General features: G+C 39.5%; 1 protein-coding gene across 1 annotated transcript; it reads right to left on the bottom strand.

Moving 5' to 3' along the window:
* Window positions 1-1,172: 1,172 nt before the first annotated feature.
* On the bottom strand, window positions 1,173-20,392 carry LOC100216128. The gene is made up of 9 exons (XM_031906106.1): window positions 20,234-20,392; window positions 16,933-17,066; window positions 13,871-14,254; window positions 10,218-10,502; window positions 8,734-8,763; window positions 7,455-7,709; window positions 5,984-6,086; window positions 4,486-4,585; window positions 1,173-3,317 (listed from the first exon to the last, which is right to left on the bottom strand). Exons 2-9 carry the CDS (start codon window positions 17,048-17,050, stop codon window positions 3,186-3,188), a joined length of 1,407 nt encoding a protein of 468 aa, XP_031761966.1. The 5' UTR covers window positions 17,051-17,066; window positions 20,234-20,392; the 3' UTR covers window positions 1,173-3,185.
* Between the last annotated feature and the right edge of the window lie 2,900 nt (window positions 20,393-23,292).

The raw sequence follows: 23,292 nt of genomic DNA, 5'->3' as shown, positions 1-23,292 counted from the left end.
GAGAAAAGGGAATCATTTAACCATTAAATAAACCCAATAGGATTGTTCTGCCCCCAATAAGGGGTAATTATATCTTAGTTGGGATCAAGTACAGGTACTGTTTTATTATTACAGAGAAAAGGGAATCATTTAACCATGAAATAAACCCAATAGGATTGTTCTGCCCCCAATAAGGGGTAATTATATCTTAGTTGGGATCAAGTACAGGTACTGTTTTATTATTACAGAGAAAAGGGAATCATTTAACCATGAAATAAACCCAATAGGGCTGTTCTGCCCCAATAAGGGGTAATTATATCTTAGTTGGGATCAAGTACAGGTACTGTTTTATTATTACAGAGAAAAGGGAATCATTTAACCATTAAATAAACCCAATAGGATTGTTCTGCCCCCAATAAGGGGTAATTATATCTTAGTTGGGATCAAGTACAGGTACTGTTTTATTATTACAGAGAAAAGGGAATCATTTAACCATGAAATAAACCCAATAGGGCTGTTCTGCCCCCAATAAGGGGTAATTATATCTTAGTTGGGATCAAGTACAGGTACTGTTTTATTATTACAGAGAAAAGGGAATCATTTAACCATTAAATAAACCCAATAGGGCTGTTCTGCCCCCAATAAGGGGTAATTATATCTTAGTTGGGATCAAGTACAGGTACTGTTTTATTATTACAGAGAAAAAGGAAATCAATTTTAAACATCTGAATTATTTGATTAAAATGGAGTCTATGGGAGACAGGCTTTCCGTAATTCGGAGCTTTCTGGATAACGGGTTTCCAGATAACGGATGTACAAAATAATTTTCCCTTCTAATCAATGTTGCAAATAAGTGAATGTATTTAGCTGCTAATCTGCTGATGAAACAGTTTTTGGATATGAGACCAAACCATGTTGATTAAACGGGTGGCCATTCACAAAACAGGTGATTGGTTGACTAATTGGTCAACAGCACAGCTCTGATAGGTTGCTCTTATTCTAGCAGAAACTCTGCTTCTGTATTGTATCAGTATCGGATATCAGTATATGCTTTAAGCCGTTATACACTAGAGAGGAAAAACGAGGAAGGAAGGGGTCAATATAATAATAATAATATCTATATATATATAGAGTGGCACATATGTAACAGTCAATTAAAGTTAAAACAAACAATGTCTCTTTAATAATATATCCCTTTATCAAACCAGATTTATTCAGTGCAGCAGAATAATATTACATATTAAATACACCCAGACAAAAATGACAATATGGAAAAGCTTATTTATATTTAACGACAGATCTTTATCTTAATTGCTACGTTCTTGGCTGGTTGTCGAAACAGTTTTTGGATCTCCGGGGTTTTGTTCATATTGTGTAACTATAAAACACAGGCTAAAGTATGATAGTTTCTTTAAAGAAAATGATAAAACATGTAGATATTAAAGGAAGAACACATGTCAATAATTTAATGACTTTCTAACACTGATCCATGGAATTCATTTGAATATGCCATAATAATATAATAATAATATGTTTTTGCAGAGCTCCCCAGCACAATGGGGTGCCCAACAATACATTACAAATGCAGTCTGGTAGAAAACCTGTACATACTTGTAGGCACAAGTGATGGGCGAATCTGTCCCAATGGGCAAATTATTTTTCCCATTACTAGTTGGCACCTATAGGGTTAACAATCCCTATAGCTCTAAACCCTACCCTTCCTTCTTTCACTGTTACTGGGCAGAACCCCATGTATATCTATTTTGCTATTAGCGTGTAGGGATGAGCAAATCTATGCTGTTTCGCCATAAAGTTCGCGAAACAGCAAGAAAATTTGTGAAACTGCGAAAAATTCGCGAAACGAATGTGTCTCCCATGTCTTTTTTTGTTGACCGCGTCTATTTTTTGTCACCCGCGCTTTTTTTTATGTGACTGCGCCCAATTTTGGCGCGACCGCACCCAATTTCGGCGTGACCGCGCTCTTTTGTATACACGACCGCACCCAATTTGACGTGACCGCTCCCTTTTTTGATGCGACCGTGCCCATTTTTGACGTGACCACGCCAAATTTGGCAGGCAACAAAAAAATTCCGCGTGACAAATTTTTCTGAGCAAATTTTCACGGAAGTTTCGCAAAACAATTCGCCAATGGCGAAATGCGGAAATTTGCTGCAAATCTAAGCCTGCCGAAAAAATTTGCTCATCACTATTAGCATGTTCTTTATCATTGGTCCATAAGACTTATGACCACTTCCAGCACACTGTAATATAGTGTTTAGTAGGGGGTGGATCTTCCTCTTTGGCCTGCGTCTGTTAAACCAGGTGGATGTACCACTGAGCCTGGGATCAGCAAGGTTCCAGTAAAGTTGTTCTGTCCCAGAAGGACCTTTAACTGTGGAGAACCTTTACCTGTGTGTGTAATAGCACTTTCTAGGATAGTGAGAGTCAGTTATAGTTAGCAAGAGCAGCTTCTTTGCTCCAACCAGGAGAGATAGGTGGAAGTATTCTCCATTACAGGCTCTGCTACCTTAGTGTAGGGGAATGAGTGACAAGGGTATCAGGATTAGCTTTGTTCTCTCTGATTCAGGTCTGCTGTTTGGGATCCGGACCACTAGAGGAAGAAACCCTAAGGATTTTGTTATTATCCATGCTACCCTCCACAGTGGTGCAACCTTATTCTGCTTGCTCTGCATAGAACCTGCCAATCTATTTGTTCTACTACAGTATATGCATTGTGAGTATTTTGTGCTATCCCCATGGCTCAGTTGTCTTGGACAATAAAAAGAATCATCTGGCCTCCTTTATTATTTATCAACAGCCTAAGTTGCAGTTGCACTACCTTTGCCTTGATCCGTTCACATAGTGAAGACCCATCCTGTGGCTTGAGTCAAGTGTACCCCATACTCTATAGCCATTCTAGCTGGTCATTGTCTTTTTTACAGCCAAAAAGGGGGGATTACATCCTTTACCTATGCAAGTTTACAGTGTAGAATGACTTTATGTGAAAAGCAGAAAGTGCTGCCATGTTTAGGAACAACTCCGTGGTACTTTTGCCTTCGTTATACAATAGTCAGTGAGGACCAGTGTACCAGGGACTTAGCAGTCATAGAAAAGACCCCAAAAATTAGACATTGCCTGCAGTTTCCTTCATTGTCTTCCGAGTCTCAATAGTACAGTACGTTTTTACATTCAGTATATCTCCAGGGTTAATTGCGTTTGACCTCAGAATAGATAATATCCTCTGTTTGAGGAGCTTCCTTGGGTTTTATTGTTGAGAAACTGAGGGACGCATATTGCACTTTATCCTGTTCGTCTTTCTCTGTGTCCATGAAAGATTCCTGCAGAAAGACAAATCATATTTCTGTAAGACTATATGGGACTATATGGGATATAATAAACAGTATGTATAACTGTGTTTTATTACAGAATAAACATGAAAAGAGCTATTGTACAGTATATGTAAAAATGCTGGGAAAGTACCTTACAAGTGTTCTTTACTTTGCATCTATTTATTCTATGGTCTATTGTACTGTTTCTCAAACTGTGTGCTTGGTGGACTTGAAGCAGTGGCTGATTTTAAGATAACTATAGTCTTGGATATAATGCTTGTTCAGAAAATTCTTCAAGCCACACATAAAGGCACAAGTAGACTTGGTCACCACAAGATCGTCTGGCAGGGGCATTCCCCAACCTGATCATGAAGAACGATCTGCGTTGCTTCAACTGAGAGTACTTTTCCTAAAGACTAAAGGGGGCCTCTGGTACATTTTTTTTCTATGGCAAAAAAGATCTCACGGTATTTGTCTATACCAGTGATCCCCAACCAGTGGCTCGGGGGCAACATGTTGGTCCCCAACCCCTTGGATGTTGCTTTCAGTTTCCCCAAACCAGGGAGTTATTTTTGAATTCCTGACTTGGGGGCAAGTTTTGGTTGAATAAATAAAAGCCCCTGTAAGCTGATAGGGTGCATAGAGGCTGCCTAATAGCCAATCACAGCCCTTATTTGGCTCCTCCGTGAACTTTTATGATGTGTTTGTTGCTCCCCAAGTCTTTTTACATTTGACTGTGGCTCATGAGTAGGAAAGGTTGGGAACCCCTGGTCTATACAGTACTTGGAAAGAGTAATCATGTCCACTCGCGAGCACCTTTTCTTCAGAATAAAGAACTACAACCTTAAGTCTTTCCATATAGTTTCATTGTAAAACTTCCTTTACCAGTTTAGTTGCAGTCTTTGCACTCTCTCCGGCTCATTAATATCCTTCTTAAGGACTGGAGCCCAAAACTGCCCCCCATACTCAAGGTGAGGCCTTACCAGGGAAATATTAAGAGGCAAAATTATTATTCATCCTGTGAGTTAACGGCCTTTTTTATACAAGAAAGCATTTTACTTGCTTTAGTAGCCTATAACTGAGTCTGCCTATAGTTGCACAGTTTTTTATCCACAAATAATATCCATGTACCCAATAATAATCATAATATAAGCTGAGATCCAGCATCATCACTTACATTGGTAAAGCTTCCCATATTCCCTATATTATTGTAAATCACATCCCCATCACTTGTAGGCATTTCCTTAGCAGTATTGTCCTTCTGTAAGTCCTTCTTCCTATAAAAGAATAACAACAGTGCATTAATGGATAAGTAAGTAAGTAATTATATCAAGGATGAAATAAGCAGCAGAATGATGTTTATGTTTTTTTCTTTTGTTTTTATATACATAATATAATCTAAATTCATTTAGATTACCATGTGTTTTATACTCATTTTCTACAACTGCAAAGCTTTGAAAAAGATCCACCAATTTGTTCATCAACTGAATATATATGTAGGGAAAGGATATGGAGGGCCGTTCAACAGATCTCTCCAAATGGCACAACCACCATTATGGGGGCTTTGGACAGGTAGTTTTCAATCAGTAATAGGCAATTACTTGGATAAACCTGTCTGAGGAAATGTTTCACTTAGTTTGTTGGGAGAGGCATTGTCTGAACCAGATCCCTTAGACATTACTATGGCCCTCTCAGTAATTGCCCGACAGGGCCAGAAGGTAGATGTAGGCAGCTGGCAAACAAGGACATTTTTCATATCTTCCTAGACTTTATTTATTTTTCTCAGATCTCTCAGAAAACATTAGAAAATGTGGCTTGAATTGATACATTGAACTGACCATATCAGGGGTGGGCCAAGCCGACCGGGCGCCCTAGGCAACCCGGTTGGCCAACTCCGCCCCCCACCCGAAGGGCACATGCGCGCCAAAGCACAGGAGGAGGTGCAGGGGGGGCAGTGCGATCAGATCGGTCATTGCCTCCACCGCTAATAACAAGCGGCGGAGGCAATGACATCGTAGCACTAGGGGTAGGCAGGAGAGGCTCCTGCCTGGTGCCCCTCGATCGTTGCGCCCTAGGCAGCTGCCTCTTCTGCCTACCCCTAGTTCCGGCCCTGGACCACATGTTCTAACAGGATTGGACTGGCCAAGATCTTTCATTGGCCACAGCCAAGGGCAATTCCTGTTTCTTTTGTTATTTTACAATCCATCAACATGAACTCTATTATATTTAGCAATGTCTACATCTAATTGTTATGAAAGTGACCCAGGTCAGGTTTAATGTGAGCCCCAGGAGGGGTTGTGTAACATTTATTGGATGAACACTATAACTTGTAGATTGTAAGCTCTTTTGGGCAGGGCTCTCTTCACCTCTTGTATCGGTTATTGGTTGCTTTATATGTTACTCTGTATGTCCAATGTATGAAACCCACTTATTGTACAGTGCTGCGGGATATGTTGGTGCTTTATAAATAAATGTTAATAATAATAATAATAATAACTTAGTTCTGCTTCTAGATAACCCTTTTTGACTTCTGTAGTCCTGCATATAATGTTTCTTAGACATATATTTCTGTACAAAAGAAAGGATGAATACTATAGGAACTTTCATCCATCGAGTTCAAAGCACCAATCCTGGAAAAGATAGTATCATAAAGGAAGAAATGATTGAAGGCTCACTTTCTCATCCATCTGAATACAAACACCGCTGTTATCGCCACAAGCGTGAAAAATAATATACAAAGTCCCACAATGAGGAAATTTGTCTGAGGCTTTTGTGCAGCTGAAAAAGAAAAAAAGTTTAATTACATCTTAATGATCAGATGAAACTAAATCTCAATCCGCATAAACGCTATACAGTAGAGGAATTGGGGGGGGACTTTTATAGCTCCCTAACCCTAGGGGGCACATTTACAAAAGCACGAATGCTCGAGCGTTCATGCGAACGCTCCGAGCGTATTTTCGCCGATTTTTTCGGGCGTCCGCACGACTTTTTCGTACGGCACACAACTTTTTCGTAGGGCGCACAACTTTTTCGGACGTTTGCACGAAAAAATCGGAAAGGTTTTACCGTTGTTTACAATTGTTTGGTACGAAAATTTCGTGACTTTCGGATCGCCAATACGATATTATCGTGACTAATACGATTTTTTCGGAAGCATTTTCGTGATATTTGCGATCTTCCGAAATTTTCGTTTCCAATACGATTTTTTCCCATTCGTGATTCGGATTCCTGGATTAGTAAATGTGCCCCTAAGTGTTTTTCATGGACACTCAGGATAGAGTGGTTCTTGAATGGTTGATAATTATTTATTAAGAGGAAGAGGGGAACAAAGCAATTTTTGCTCAACCACACTTTACTGAGCTGCTGTTGGACTATACATCCCACGGTATTCTATGTAACAAAGAACAACTGAAAGCTGTAGTCCAGCAACACCATGATTGTATTCTTAAAACATCCTAGCATTCTAGCAACTCTCAAAGCGGTGGCATAACTACTCTGTGCTGGGCCCCCCAGCAAAAAAATCTTGAAGGGGTCCTATGCTGAGTAGACTCACTTAGCGCCCTCCCTGCCCTCTCACATATAAATCCCCACTCTCCACCCCGCCTTTATATATATATATATATTTCAATCCAGATAGTGTCAGCACTCCAAGGCTCAATATTCCACGGGGTGCACAGCAAAAATATGAGTACACAAAAAATAATAATCCTCCGTAGCTGGCACACCCTTTGCCATCCGTTTAAATTTGTACACATATAACAACATTGACTAATTGCATAATGGTTAGAGAATGGGGATTGGGCACTCATTTCCACTTGTTTGATTGTAATGGTATTCGAATGTGATGTGGTACACCATTGTTTTTTATCCTTGAGAAAGGTCCTAATGAGGACCGAAACGTCGGTTTTAAAAACAATATGTTTTCAATGAATTTTTGATAAAGTATTGAAGGGTGTGCCAGCTACGGACGATTATTATTTATATATATATATATATATATGCACAGGTTGAAAAAAACTGCAAGCATATGTCTCTATCCATAACTTTGAATACTAACTGTATAATGTATCCTCAGATACTTTGTTTAACTAAATATGAGCTTAAATATATTAGCATTGGAGTTTATGTCAGATAAGTGTAACTTACTTTCAAAAGAGACAGTGATAGAGCGGCTGTTGCTCCCCCTTTGGTTCTGTGCCGTACATGTATATACAGCGGTGTCATTCTCCGTTACATTCCGTAATGAGAGAGTCAGATTCTGCCCATTCTGCTTGGTATTCCCAACCGGGCTGTTTCCTTTAGTCCAACTAAAGTTGGCCTTTGGGTTACTGTCGACTGTACAGTAGATTTCCTGAGAATCCCCTTCTCTCATAATTAGACTGCTGCTCTCTCCTGTTCCCCCTGTAAGGTATTAAACTCATCATTAAAGACAAAAACACATTTTATAAACTAAATAAAGGCTAAAATAATTGCTTGCAAATGGCTGCTCGGGTTCGGTAGTTCAAAATATAAAATGATGTACTACTATATATACAGTACTATATTGGGGGTAAGGTTAGACTGACTTTAGCCTATGACAAAGACAACTAATTAACCCTAATTAATTGACCCTAATATGTTACTTTGTCAGCCCCGTGCTATCTGCCGCATAAGTCCAACAGCAATTGGATGTCACTGGATAAACAGACAATGCTCAGGTTCCTGGGCTATGGGCTTGTGAGGTTTATGCCTAAGAAAGTAATTGCCTGTTGGAAATAATGAAGGGGCCCCATTTCAAGGGCACGTCTAAGCATAATTTGGTATTATCCTTGTGGATTGGGATGTTACCTTAATGGATATGTATACCCACCCCCCCACAAAAAAAATGTAATCAGGGAACAGACTCTTTAAAATATTCAAATACCTTGCTAGAAGGTTAGTAGTAAGGCTTTAGCATTCCCTTAATCACTTATTCTTCCTTCTTCTACTCTAACTCAGCCCCCTCCCTTGGGAATTTACTTTGGTTGTTGGCTACTGGGCATGCTCACTACCAGGCTTAGACAGTGAATCTTCTTAGATCAAATTACTAAACATCCAGTTTAGGAGCCAATCAAGAGATGGCATTGCTAGTTGCCATAGAAACTCTGCTTTAGGTGTCTACTCCTATTTTTTCTCCTAACCTCCTCCCCCTGAGCTTATCTTAAAATTACACTGCTCAATCCAAGCAGAACTCTTTGTCAAAGTAAGTTCTGCCTGTGTAAGCCTGAATTCTTCATTGCATGAACTTTACAGCTATTTCTTTCAGGAAAATGCAATGGTGCTGACTAATGGAGGGTAGGGCAATGTATGGAAATTGTGCTGTCTGTGCTCACATATAATATTATCCTCCCAGCCCCAATAAAAAAGCAGCATGAATGTGCAGTAGGGTCGGTGTAAGTAATATTACCTGGAAGAGTGATTTTCAGAATGGGTAGATCTGCAACACAAATAATTTATACATATGAAAACATTGTAAATGTAGACTGTGCAATTAATCACCAATATTTTTCAGACCCAGCTTAATGGATATCTGGAAATAAGTTGATGTTATATTTTGTTACTAGAAACATGAGTACAAAACATGGCCTCTCCTTTTTCCTATTAAATTCTGCCTCGTTGCCCCATCACATCTGTTTTTGCTTGTACATAAAACACTCAGGCCTCTCTAATAACCCCAAGGTTGTGTTATACATACAGCCATCATTATATCTTAAGGGATGAACAAGAGTGGAAATACTAGGTCTGATTTATTAACAGTGGGCTAATTTACACCAGGGCAGTAATTCATATTATTATTATTATATATTATTATGTTTTGCCCAATTCATATAGAACAATTAATTCACAACATTTGTCAAATACTGCTCTGGTAGAAGTTTAGTCAATGTTGATAAACGAGACTCACTGGGGGTCATTCATCAGGCCACTAATAAACTGTTGCATTCATTGTTCTACCTGCTGCTGGCTGGAAAAAAAAACAATCACTGATGGGTTGCTATAGGTTACTGCCCATGGGCAATTTGCTCAGTTTTGATAAATTATCCCCACTGTTTTACTGTAAGCATAGAGTATTTGCATTGTTGTTGTCCCCAACCTTTTATACCCATGAGCCACATTTGAATGGAAAAAGTGTTGGGGGCAACACAAGCATGAAAAAGGTTCCTGGTGGTGCAAATAAGAGCTATAATTGGCTACTTAATAGCCCCTATGTGGACTGGCAGCCTACAGAAGGCTCTGTTTGGTATTATACTTGGTTTTTATGCAACCAAAACTTGCCTTCTTACCAGAAATTCAAAAATAAGCACCTGGTTTGAGGCCACTGGGAGCAACATCCAAGGGGTTAGGAAGCAACATGTTACCCCCGAGTCACTGGTTGGGGATCACTGATCTATAACAACTTAGTGCAAGAGATTGAGACCTAGTACAACCTTCCAGCCAGCATGATAAGAATTTAGACTTTCTTTGAGGAGCATCCAGATAACAATTTTATGAAGCAAAAGCACTCCTCCTCCCCGTCTTCTTCTTCTTCAAATGCCTATATTAAAAAACACAACTTTTTTCATGCTTGTGTGGCTCCCAAACACTTTTTACATCTCAGTGTTTCTCACAAGTACAAAAGGTTGGGGATCCCTGCCCTAAGGGAACCCGGAGTAGCGAATGAACAGCTGCAACTTTAGCAGCATAGTCCAATGGCTTACATACAGGTACAACAACCCTAGGCATTAGAACAAAATAGCAAGTATCCATTTGGACCTTGATTTGTTTTTTTAGGAGAAGCACATTTGAGTTTTGAACTCATAGAACTATAGATATTAAAAACATGTCATTGAAAGGTGGAAAACTACTGGTTGGGTATAATTAAAATAAAAAACATGGTAGCAGAAGACTCACATTCAACATTCAAGGTGATGTTTGTATTTGTAGACACATTTCTATAAGTCACTGTACAGGTTAAAGAGGAATTATGGTCCCTCGGTGATGGAGTGAAAGTGATACTGGATGAGTAGATGACGTTCCCATCTTGTTGTGGCAATTCATACATTCGTATTCTTTCTGTATTTACACTTCCTTCCCATGTGAAGGTTGGAGGGAGCCCAGGGCAGTTTGTAGGAGCAGTGCAAGTCAGAGTCACTTCTTTATCCGCAATCAGATCTTTGGTGGGAGATATATCAGGTTCTGCACAATGAATGAGACCAGAAGGCATTATGAATGTGTGGACAAATGAATGCAAAACTAAATGCACATTAATGCTATTCATAAAGGTTCTTTCATCCATAAATGCTTCTTTGCAACTTAAGGCGAGCCTGGACTTTCGAATTATATAGATGAAGCAAGGGAATCCTGGCGTTACCAACAGTCTGGGCCTACTACCAGTATATCCAGGATTCCCTTTGGCGGGTTGTTTTAATATACAATGGGGTATATTTATCATGCTGTGTAAAAAGTGGAGTAAAAAATTTCCAGTGATGTTGCTCATAGCAGCCAATCAGATGATTTGCTTTGGTTTTCAAACTGTTGAAATCTAATTGCTGATTGGTTGCCCTGGGCAACAGATTTACTAGAACATATTCCCTATTGGTGCATCATGTGGAAGTAGCTATGAATGCACCTTATATCTTCTTTATTCCTCTCAGATTTTAGGAGCCTATGACCATAAACCTCACTCAGAATACTATACTGTCCGGATTAGTAGGAAAGCACTTTATTGAAAAAATGGGAATTGTGGTTTGGGCCCATTGAGATTGTCCATTACTAGGGTTCCATTTACCCTAGCTACCAGGCAGTGGTGTGAATAAGAGACCGGAAAATGAGTAGGAGAGACCTACATAAAATGATAAATAATAAAAAGTAACAATAACAATAACATTGTTGCCTCATAGACCAAAAGTTGCAAAGAGACAAAAGAGTAAAGAAAATCTTTTAGGACTTTCAAAAATAAATAAATGAAGAGAAGGCCAATTGAGAAGTTGCAAAGAATAGGCCATTCTATAATGCACTACAGGTATAGGACCCATTACCTGGAAACCCGTTAACCAGAAAGCTCCAAATTATGAATAGACTCCATTATAATCAAATAATTAAAATGTATAAATATTATTTCATTTTTCCCTGTAGAAAAAAAAAGAACCTTGTTCTTAATCCCAACTAAGATATAATTACCCCTTATTGGGGGCAGAACAGCCCTATTGGGTTTATTTAATGGTTAAATGATTCCCTTTTCTCTGTAATAATAAAACAGTACCTGTACTTGATCCCAACTAAGATATAATTACCCCTTATTGGGGCAGAACAGTCCTATTGGGTTTATTTAATGGTTAAATGATTCCCTTTTCTCTGTAATAATAAAACAGTACCTGTACTTGATCCCAACTAAGATATAATTACCCCTTATTGGGGGCAGAACAGCCCTATTGGGTTTATTTAATGGTTAAATGATTCCCTTTTCTCTGTAATAATAAAACAGTACCTGTACTTGATCCCAACTAAGATATAATTACCCCTCATTGGGGGCAGAACAGTCCTATTGGGTTTATTTAATGGTTAAATGATTCCCTTTTCTCTGTAATAATAAAACAGTACCTGTACTTGATCCCAACTAAGATATAATTACCCCTTATTGGGGGCAGAACAGCCCTATTGGGTTTATTTAATGGTTAAATGATTCCCTTTTCTCTGTAATAATAAAACAGTACCTGTACTTGATCCCAACTAAGATATAATTACCCCTTATTGGGGGCAGAACAGCCCTATTGGGTTTATTTAATGGTTAAATGATTCCCTTTTCTCTGTAATAATAAAACAGCACCTGTACTTGATCCCAACTAAGATATAATTACCCCTTATTGGGGGCAGAACAGCCCTATTGGGTTTATTTAATGGTTAAATGATTCCCTTTTCTCTGTAATAATAAAACAGTACCTGTACTTGATCCCAACTAAGATATAATTACCCCTTATTGGGGGCAGAACAGCCCTATTGGGTTTATTTAATGGTTAAATGATTCCCTTTTCTCTGTAATAATAAAACAGTACCTGTACTTGATCCCAACTAAGATATAATTACCCCTTATTGGGGGCAGAACAGCCCTATTGGGTTTATTTAATGGTTAAATGATTCCCTTTTCTCTGTAATAATAAAACAGTACCTGTACTTGATCCCAACTAAGATATAATTACCCCTCATTGGGGGCAGAGCAGCCCTATTGGGTTTATGTAAGGTTTAAATTATTTTTTAGCATACTTAAGCCATGGTGAGCCAAATTACAGAAAGACCCCAGGTCCTGAGCATTCTGGATAACAGGTCCCATACCGGTACTTTATTACAGTCATAGTTTTACAGGGGACCTGTCACCCACAAAGCTGTTTAATAAAAGTCCTTTAATTAATTAAATCATCCATACCTGTTATAAATGTATTTAAAAATCTGAGCTGTCAATCATATATTACCTGCCTCACCTCTATGCCTGCGGCATAGAAGCGGAGCAGTCAATATATGACTGACAGCTCAGATTTTTTATTACTTTCACTTTCCATTCAGCACTTCCTAGCTATCACCCAGATGGAAAATGCATAAGATTTTGGGGTGAAACAACGCTTCCCTTAATAACAGTGTACCCAAAATGGCACCCAACTGCTTACCGTGACTGCAAATTCAAAGAGAATAAATATTAAATAGTTTATGTAGTGTGTAAAGTTTATTTGGCTCTACTAACCTGATAGAAAAGGATTTATTTGGAATTATTTCTTAGGGTGACAGGTCCCCTTTAACACACTTCATGTTTGTACAGAAATGTCATATAATATAAACTGGCCCTTGTACTTCCTTTCCCAGTGTTCTCCTCACTGGCTTACTACTAGGTGCAGGACCCGTCTCTTCCACTCAGTAAACCTCACTCTGATTGGAGAAGCTATCACATTGCATAGAGATAGAGGAATATGGCAGGAAGAAATCAGAGGTTAACCCAGAATTTTGAAGCCTATATTATTTATTTTACTCCTTGAGCTCCATGTTCACCCTTCTTCTTATTAAGCAGCAATGGGGAAAGAACTGAGGCAGGTACAGATGTATAACCTCTGTGTAGCATTATGGAATATGCCTGCGCTATATAAATACTATAAACAGATAATAATAATAAAAGAGCAACACTCATTTATGGGCAGTTGTTTGTTATCCTCTTGCCTCAAGGATGCCCCTATTGTAAATGTTACACTGTCTAATACCTATAGGACAACCCCACAAGCCACAGACGGGACACAGACCCTGGAGCACACTCAACTACGCATAAGAACACAATCTTTATTTCAACAGGGCATTAAACTTGGTAAAAATCATTTAAAAATAACTAATCACCCCCATATAAACCCATATAAAATAACCGGCCCCAGTTTTTCAAAGGTAAAGAGCCCTACCGGAACCATATGGTTCACAGACCTCTCAGTTATGAAGGGACTCAATAAAAATAGCTGTATGCAAAAAATACCTGGTTCTTCATAAAAAAAATGGCAGCCTGTACATGAATTCATTTTGCTTTGATTTTTACTCACCTGTCACAGATACCGATGGTTTGATAACAACGTAGGTAAATTTTAAACCATCTCTGTCCTCAACCCTGAACTGGTACAGATCAGCATCTTCTGATTGTGCATCACTGATAGAGAAGGAACAGTCTCCGGCACTCACATTCCCAGTGAATATAAAGCGCCCGTTTGTTGTATCAGGGAACTGAGAGGAGTTAGTAGAAGCTGCAACTGGCGGATTTTTTTCGCCTTTATACCAGATTCCAATGGCATCTCTGGTTAAGGTATAACCGGGACCAACAGTAAAGTTACAGGGGATGCGCACACAGAGCCCCCTCTGCACTCTCACCTCTGCTGGGGCCTCTATTTTAAACCCTGGTAGAGCCTCTTTCTGTTCCTGACAGTTCATTCCTGTGGAAGAAATAAACATTATATTTTATACGCATGTGCTTTCTATTATACTGTATATTTTGTCAGAACAAAAACTAGCAAGCAAAGTGCATTCAGTAAGATTCAAATAATGGTTCCCTGATCCCATACAATGTTGTTTGACTCCCCAAGGTGCATGTGAAGCCAGGGCCGGATTTGTAATCCTGCTGCCCCAAGGCCACCACCATCCGTCGCCCTCCATGCATGTGCACGATCGGCACACCCCCCCCATGCGCATGCGCGAACGTGCGATCGGCACCGCCCCCTCCCCAACGTGCATGCAGGGTGTAAACATTCGCATATGGAGCAGTGGGGGAGAGGTCCCCACTGCTCCATATGGATGAAAAAGCTTAAGATTGTGGTGTGGCGGGACGGCATGCCGCCCCCAAATTTGTGCCGCCCTAGGCCCGGGCCTTTGTGGCCTCTCCACAAATCCAGGCCTGTGTGAAGCAGGATGAATCTGATGGAGTCCATCCCAGCTACTGGCGCTCTACAGCAGCCCTGTGCAACTGGATCCTCCCTTTTGGGCACTTACACACAAACATTAATTGCATGTTGAACATCTCAAAACATTTGTATTGCATTTACATACATTTGTAATTTGTGTATCATTTTTCTTTAATTCAACATATATTTCCTAATTTAATGTATAAAACATATAGGGCCTGATTCACTAAAGTGCGAAATAACGTGCGTTATTTTTAGCGTGCGCTAAAAATTTTACCGCTTCTTAATTTTGCCGACTTTTCGCACGATTCACTATTAGTACACTTGCGCTATTTTACGTGCGATATTTCATGCGATAGCCTTGTCGCGATAAATAGCGTGCACGGTATTTTCCGCATGCATGCTATTTATCGCATGGGCTAACTGTCGCGAAATTACGCACACGACAACCGGCAGCATAAAAATGTGCTAGAGAGTTGTTGTATAAATGTTTATTTGCAAAAAAACCCACAAAAAAACAATAAAAATATAAGTAAGAAAAAAAAAGAAGTGCTAGAGATAATAAAATGGGGGGGGGGCATTTAAGAATATTTAGCCAAATACTTAGGGGTCCGTTCGCTAAAGAGGCTTAAATTAAGGGGGAGATTTTAGACACAGAATAAATGGCAAATATGTTATGGGCACTTTATTAAACGGGGACAATTATAATATTGCAATTATTCTGGCAACAAAACATTGGATTGGCAGTTATCACACTTGCCAGAAAATACGCTACGTACTAATTAACGCAAGTTTTACTATTCAGCAAAATGGGCTAAAGGCAAAATTGTTGGCAGAATATTTGCAAACATTTAACCCATATAGCATATTGATGTGTTACTGATAAATGTAAGAGTGTAGTGGAAACTACATGAAAGTATAGAATACCATATCAAGGAAGGAAAAATAAGTAGACATTACTCAGTTCAAAAGTATAAAAATCTAAAATTTTACTACAATAATAAAAGCTTAAAATAAAAATAAAAAATGGGGAAGGAAAAAAAACTTAGGGCTTGCTGCCCTTGAGTTCCTGAAAGTCCCTCCTCAGTTCGGCCACTTCCCCCCGGAGCTGGGCCAGCTCGACCTTCATATTGTCCAGGTCCTCCTGCATGGACCGACGTGATGGGCCTTCGTCGGCAGGAGAACCTGGTGGCTGGCATCCGGGGGGCTGGGAGGGGAACTCAAGGGCCGGGGAAACTGGGGACAAACTGGGGGAGGAGTAAAGGGGGGTGTCCGGGGCCTCCATGGCCTTAAAAAATAATCGCCAAAATAAACATAGTAATGTATTTTGCGCAACAAAATATTCACCGCTATAGTACAGTATATTAGTAGCAAAATTCCATACATGCCAAGACTTTATTAAAATTGAGTAAAAAGACACAGACTTGAATAAATAACACTGTAAGTCCATATTTTTTTGGCAAAAAATCATTTACTGTACTTTTGTATAATTTTTCACCTGCCTGTAGTAGGAGTTAATTTTCGCATAGCCGAATGCGATATTTAGCGCGCCAAAGTTATAGTGAATCATGCGATCGTATTCTTTTCAGCGCGGAAATAAACACATGCGGTAAAACTATCACGAGAAATACTGCATGCGAAAATGGCGACTTATTGCACGCGATAATGCTGTAGTGAATCGCGCACTAATTATCGTGTCTTTTTTACCGCAAAAAAGCGTAATTTTTATCGCACTTTAGTGAATCAGGCCCATAATGTATAAATCACTTTGCATTTGAAAAATACACAATAGAATGTGACTGCCCTAATAGGCAGATTTGAGTGCTCATCATAGACACAACCTGGGCAGAATCAGTTACTGTAGCTCATACATGTAGTGCTCAGTACTTGCTACTGAAAGCAGCTCCTGCTTGTTAATAAGTCTCCTAATAAGTTAATAAATTAGTAAGTTAATAATGAATGAAATATTTTTTTCCAGTTTCAGCACTATTTAATTTTTTATTTACTGCCATTATCATGAATTTCATAACAACATCGCCACCTGCTGGTCAGTTCCTGTAAGTGTACATTTAGAAAGATATCACTTCTCAAGGAAAACAGACAAGGACCCTGATGTTGCATCTTTTATTACAGTGACACTATTATGTTGTAGTGCTTATACTCCTTTGGTGCCCACAATCCCATTTAATTAATACAAAGTTACCTATACTCACCCTTCCACTGCACTGACAAAATGAACAGTAGAATAATATGGTATTTCCAGGAAAACCAAGATCTTCTGCCCCCCATCCTGATATTCTGTATAGCCAGTAGAGATTGGTCTATGCTCATAGAAGGGTTACTTTACCTAGAACAGATAAGAAGATCACAATCATATTGAGGCAAAGAGATGGCTATGTATCTTTAAAAGACATATGGGGGTGCAAATACACTCAGAGCTGCCGTTTTCCTCCATAACAGTTTTGACCAAACTGGCAATAAAATGCCTGTGTTTTTTGGGGGGTCTTTTTGCAGGTTGACCCATTCCCCCAGCTATTTTGCACCCCTTATGCTCTTGCCCCTTGGGATATAATACATGAGGCCTACAATGTTTTGGCTCTGGACATATTTCTTCATATTCTTTTTCATTTTGGCTTTGACCCTTTGGGCTTCTAGGACTTTACTGTATATATATATTTGTATTATAAAAGTCATTTTCAAATTAAATTATTTTTTATAAAGAAAATCCCATTAGAATTCCATTATCCCCCCAAAAAACCTTGCTTTATTCCACCTTGGACAATTATCACTGTTGGAACGTGAACAACAAGCAAATAATAATTTTATAATGACAGGTTAATGTAACTCATTATCTTGGCTTTAGTTTTCTAACAGCCAGTTGGTGAGCTCCAAAACCAGTGGGTACATGCCCCTAAAATTTCATTTTAAATTGAAGTACAAATGCAAGTTCCTACATCTTTGCTATTGCCCCAATCTCCACCATTTCCCAGTAGAGCCATCCAAATGATTGCCCAAAGTTTTGACTTCTTAGCCGACTCTCTCAATAAAACCATAACTGCTATGTATCCCCGGTCCAACTACTTCTGCCATTTCCTCATCTCTGCCCACTTCCTTCCCTTTGGTCTGAATATCAAATATGAGAAAGGCGACTTCCTTCCCTTTGGCCTGCAGAAGTGTGAGACTGCTCTGTTTGGGTGAGAGAAGTTGGTCGCAAACAAGTGTATTTGGGTGAGAAGAAGAGAGTGAATGTCAGCAATGAAGGCAGTATCAGGATAGGCAAAATAAGTCTACAGATTATTTATAAACCCTTGGCAAGCCTATAAAAACCAATCAGATTTTTGCTTTTATTCTTCTACCGGCTGAAAAAGCTAGATAAGTTGCTTTGGGTTACTGCCCAGGTACAAATGTTCTCAGGGTTCATAAATGAGTCCTAGAGGGGGGTATTTATTTACATTGGAGATGTTAGCTTACACACTATAATAAATGTGACCTCAAATTATCCAAAAATGTCAGGTTCGGCAGAGTACCTAGTAAGGGCCGGGCCCCCTGCAAAAGAAACTTTTTGGGGCAGTGTGCACAGTTCTTCCCACCCTGCTCCTTCCAACTGCCAACACATTAGCTTGTTTGTGATGGGCAGTAAAAATTAAACTGGTAAAAGGGGCTGGGGATATTGACTACCATACAGCAGACCCTACGATCTGGGCCCCCCTGTCCCTCAGCCCTGCTTGCTGTTGTGAAGTTTGCTGTATGGTATTTACACCATTTTGGATTAGGATGTGCTAAATCAGTGATCCCCAACCATGAGTTCTTGAACAAGCAGAGTATCCAAGGCTATTGTGATACTAATATCTACAGTTAGTATTAGTGTTTGTATATATAGTTTATGTATGTAAGTGTATAGATTGGTAAGCATAGGTTTGTGGGTACTGGGTTTACTTGGAAGGGTTGAACTTAATGGACTCTGGTCTTTTTTCAACCCTATGTACCTATGTAACCAGTGGCTCAGGGGCAACATGTTGCTCCCCAACCCCTTGGATGTTGCTCTCAGTGCCCCCAAACCAGGGAGTTATTTTTGAATTCCTGACTTGGGGGCAAGTTTTGGTTGAATAAAAACAAGATTTCCTACCAAATAAAGCCCCTGTAAGCTGATAGGGTGCATAGAGGCACCTAATAGCCAATCACAGCCCTTATTTGGCTCCTCCATGAACTTTTATGGTGCTTGTGTTGCTCTCCAAGTCTTTTTACATTTGACAGTAGCTCACGAGTAAGAAAGGTTGGGGATCCCTGTGCTAAGTACAGAATGTGATCTATGGATATTACTCCTTCAATTTACCTACAGTATGTGCTTTAGAGAAATGACTGGTTATAATTGACTGGATCTGTACCAATTAATGCTTAAACAAAATTATCCCCACCATTCACTAGTGATGGGCGAAACGTTTTGCCATTGGCGGATTGTTTCGCGAAACGGATAAAAAAATTTGCAGCGGAAAAATTTGCCACACGTCCAAAAAAGAATAGTCACGGGCGTCAAAAGAATAGCCTCGTGACAAAAAAAATAGTCGCAGGCGACAAAAGAATAGCCGTGGGCAACAAAAGAATAGCCGCGGGCGACAAAAGAATAGCCGCGGGCGACAAAAGAATAGTCACGGGCGTCAAAAGAATAGCCTCGTGACAAAAAAATAGCCGCAGGCGACAAAAGAATAGCCGTGGGCAACAAAAGAATAGCCGCGGGCGACAAAAGAATTTTTCGCGAAACGAAACGGGACAGATTCGCTCATCACTATTCCTCACTATTATACCTCAGCTATTATCCTATAAAAACGAGGACTGAACGCAAATTAAATGCACCATTTCCTACCTTAACAATCTCTCAATAAAATATTGCTGTAAATATAAATATACTACATGGGAAAAGGAGAACTTGCAAAAGTGGCCAATTATTTTTAAAGATATCAAAAAAAGCAGAAATGTTATACACAGCCACAAGTGGAAGAGAACTATTATATTATATTGAAATATAACCCTTTGAAGCACTTTTTGAGCAGAATCGGTTTCCACTGTTGGGGGCACAGGCAGTTTTCTGTTGGGGTAAGAAACAAAAGCAGCAGATATATCTTTCCCATAGTGGTCTCAGGGTGGGACAGTGCTGATAGATCATAAAGAAAAGGATTGGCTACATTTTTCCATTGATGGACATCCTTATTTCAGGACTATTGGGGCTATTATGGGCCACCTATAGAATTAGCTTTTACAGTTCAATGAAACGCTGTCACAGAACAAAATCTAGAGGGAAGAAGTTTACTGACAAGTTTCTTAAGGGTCCTTTCTCCCAACGTAGCACACGTAGCATGGTGTCCCTTATTGACCAACCCTATATTGGAAGAGGAGGAACTATTTTATAGAAGTAATTCTATATATAAGATAAATAACGTGGATAAAACGAAAAGGCTTCCTCTGTATAGATAGAAGGTGATCTGCTCAGCAGCTCATAGTAGATGTCTATCTCCTTACCTTATCTTCCTATAACTCCCTGTGGTTTCCAGCTTGGTATTCAGTCTCCCCACGGTGCAAAGCCTCTGACTTTTCCATTCAAATCTTTTCTTTCTTTACATGTATCGCTTCTCACATGTTATTGCCTGTGTGTGCCTGTGGGTCGGGGTTGCACGTCTCCCTTCCTCTTCCTTTCTGACTCTCTGTCGGTTGGGTAACACTTTTTGCATAAAAACAGAAGTACCTACCCACAAAGTGATTCCAGTCCCGAATCAAAAGGTTTATTTATTTATTCATTTGTTGTTGGGATGTAAAGTAGCAACAACAAATCTCTTTATTATTGTTCTTTATCTTTATTGGCTAAGGGTCAAAATGACTTTATATATTATATTTACATACTCTTGACGCAGGGAAATGCGAGTGATCCAATCTGTTTCCTGGTGGCTTGAGTTATCTTTGTACAAAACAACTTCACTGAAATAATAGCCTTTCTCTGGAGATTTACTGAAATGGATAACTGGGCTGATACATTTTTGTGAAAAATTGTCTGATTTCATGCAATTCCTACTTTATATTTCATTTAAATGGGTACTATTCTAGTTTAGCACCCTTATACTTTAACCCCACCATCTAGTTTCCCAACCAATTTGAAATGTTTATTTATTTAGCATTTTCCATGGCAGGCAATCTTGTATCTGAAGCCTAGGGCACCTATCAGAAGTGCAACTAATAGAGCCCACAATCTGGTTGGGGGAAACAATTCCATTTTGTGCAAAAAATGCTTCTAAGGGGCACTATGCCCCCAGCAACAGGAGGCTTCTTTTATGATGTAGATATGTATTTAGCACTTATATTGTACTGTCACCCACTGTGACCTACAGCACTTATATTTGCCTATTTGTATCTGTAAGTTACCCTCCCATATAGATTGTAAGCTCTACGGGGCAGGGACCTCCATCCTCTTGTGTCTGACTCTTAATTTATTGCAACTGTACCTTGTATTTATCTGTATTTATTGTTATACTTTGTATTTATCTATTATCTTAATATCCCCCTGTTTGTATTAATGTATTCTACTGTACAGCGCTGCGCACATAAGTAGCACTTTATAAATAAAGATATACATACATACATACATTTATATGTATTTATTAGAAAAAAATTACAAGTAGATTAAAGGTAGTGATGAGCGAATCTGTCCCGTTCCGATTCAACGAAAAATTTGTGAATCTTTCAAAAGATTTGCGAAACGGTGAAAATGTTGCGCGGCAAAAAAAAATTGTCAGCCGCAAAAATTTTTGCCCAACTATTCTTTTGATGCCCGCGACTATTCTTGCGTCAATTTTTGGATGCGTAACTATTTTTTTGACGCGCGACTATTATTTTGACGCCCGTGACTATTCTCACGACTATACAATTTTTGGACGTGCGGCAAATTTTTCCTCAGCAAATTTTTTCATCTGTTTCACGAAAACAATCCGCCAATGGCAAAACGCAGAAATTCACTGCGAATCCATGCCTGCCGAAACATTTCATCAATCACTAATTGAAGGTGCTGGAATAGATGCCACCAAAGCAAACGCCAAAGTTTATACTTGATAGATACTGACCAGAATATGTTGTGCTTGGGTCCAAAAACCTTCTTGTGTCTTCACAATGACTTATAGGGTTTGGTAACTTATAGGGTTTTGGTAATTAATTAGCAGTGTAGAACACCACCTCTTGGCACAAGGAGAGGGGTTGATAGGAAACTGCAGTCCTACTCAGGGGTTGTGTATCGCTATATCAGTGATCTTCAACCAGTGTATCATGGGCAACATGTTGCTCCCCAACCCCTTTGATGTTGCTCCCAGTGGCCTCAAAGTAGGTGCCATTTCAACTTTTCTGCTTTGGGGGCAAGTTTTGGAAGCCCAGAGACAGTTTTACTCCAATTAGAGCCTCCTGCAGGCCAGCAGTCCATACGGAGCTACCAAATAGCCAATCGCAGTCCTTATTTGGCATCTCCAAAGAACTTTTGGCTCCTCAACACATTTTACGTCTGAGAGCGGCTCATGATTATAAAAGGTTGGGGATCCCTGCGCTATAGACATAGGGGTGCTGCTCTCATATGTAGAGCACTGTTACATGTGACTCCCCAGCTGGGTCCCCTGCAGATAAACGGATGAATTATTTATGTTCATGTGTGGTAAGCTAACTTTAGCAAAAAGGAAATGTGGGAAGATTAAAGGCAAATGAGCAATATCCTGTATTATGATGCAAACAAATTCAAATGTCAAAATATTGTATCCATGTTGAAATAAAGGCGGGGTCATTTCCAAATGGCACAGGCGTAGGCATTTTAGACAAGTGAGACCCCAAAAAGTTCTAATGAAATATGATGGGCAGGCAAGGGAGAAGCTTCTCAGTACTTACTGGGTGGGAGGTTACACACATGGCCGAGGGGGGGTCCCTGCACTGTGTAGATGATGTTAATGTTGCTCAGATGCCTCCTCCCTCTTCTTCTTCCTCTTCTTCTTCCTCTTCTTCTTCTTCTTTTTGGCATGTGTGGGACATTTACATGAGGTTTTCACTTGAAATTCTCTCTTTATGGTTCACTGACCTCATACTTTTTTAATTTTCTTTGCAATTCCCCCTGTGTCTTCTTTCTGCTTTAACCATTTCACTGGCAGAAACATTTTTTTCACTATTAAAATTAAAAAAAAGAGAAACTCAAGAGGCAACGTATCAGGCACACTCCGACCAATGTTTCACAAAACTCCAATGGTGAAATTCACTATGCCTGGTGAAAAAATGTGCTCATCACTATTATAGACCCCCCTGTACTGATAAAGTTGTATTTTCAATGAAATAGAGCAAGTTCCACACTGGTTAATTTTTGCACAGAGTATAAGTTCCAATTGTTATTATAAGGTGCCCTTCTAAAGTTCCAAATATCGTTCCCCTGCCGGTAATTTGAGTTGGGAGCAATAAGCACAGTTTCCCAGCACTGAACAAGTCTGTCCCTTTATCCCCATGTCTGATTCCTGTGCCATATAATGACGGGAAAAATGCCATCATTATCTCTATATGTAAGATAACAG

This window comes from Xenopus tropicalis, chromosome 7 (genome assembly GCF_000004195.4).
Source record: "Xenopus tropicalis strain Nigerian chromosome 7, UCB_Xtro_10.0, whole genome shotgun sequence".
Lineage (NCBI taxonomy): Eukaryota > Metazoa > Chordata > Amphibia > Anura > Pipidae > Xenopus > Xenopus tropicalis.
This window is presented reverse-complemented; position numbering and strand designations above follow the sequence as displayed.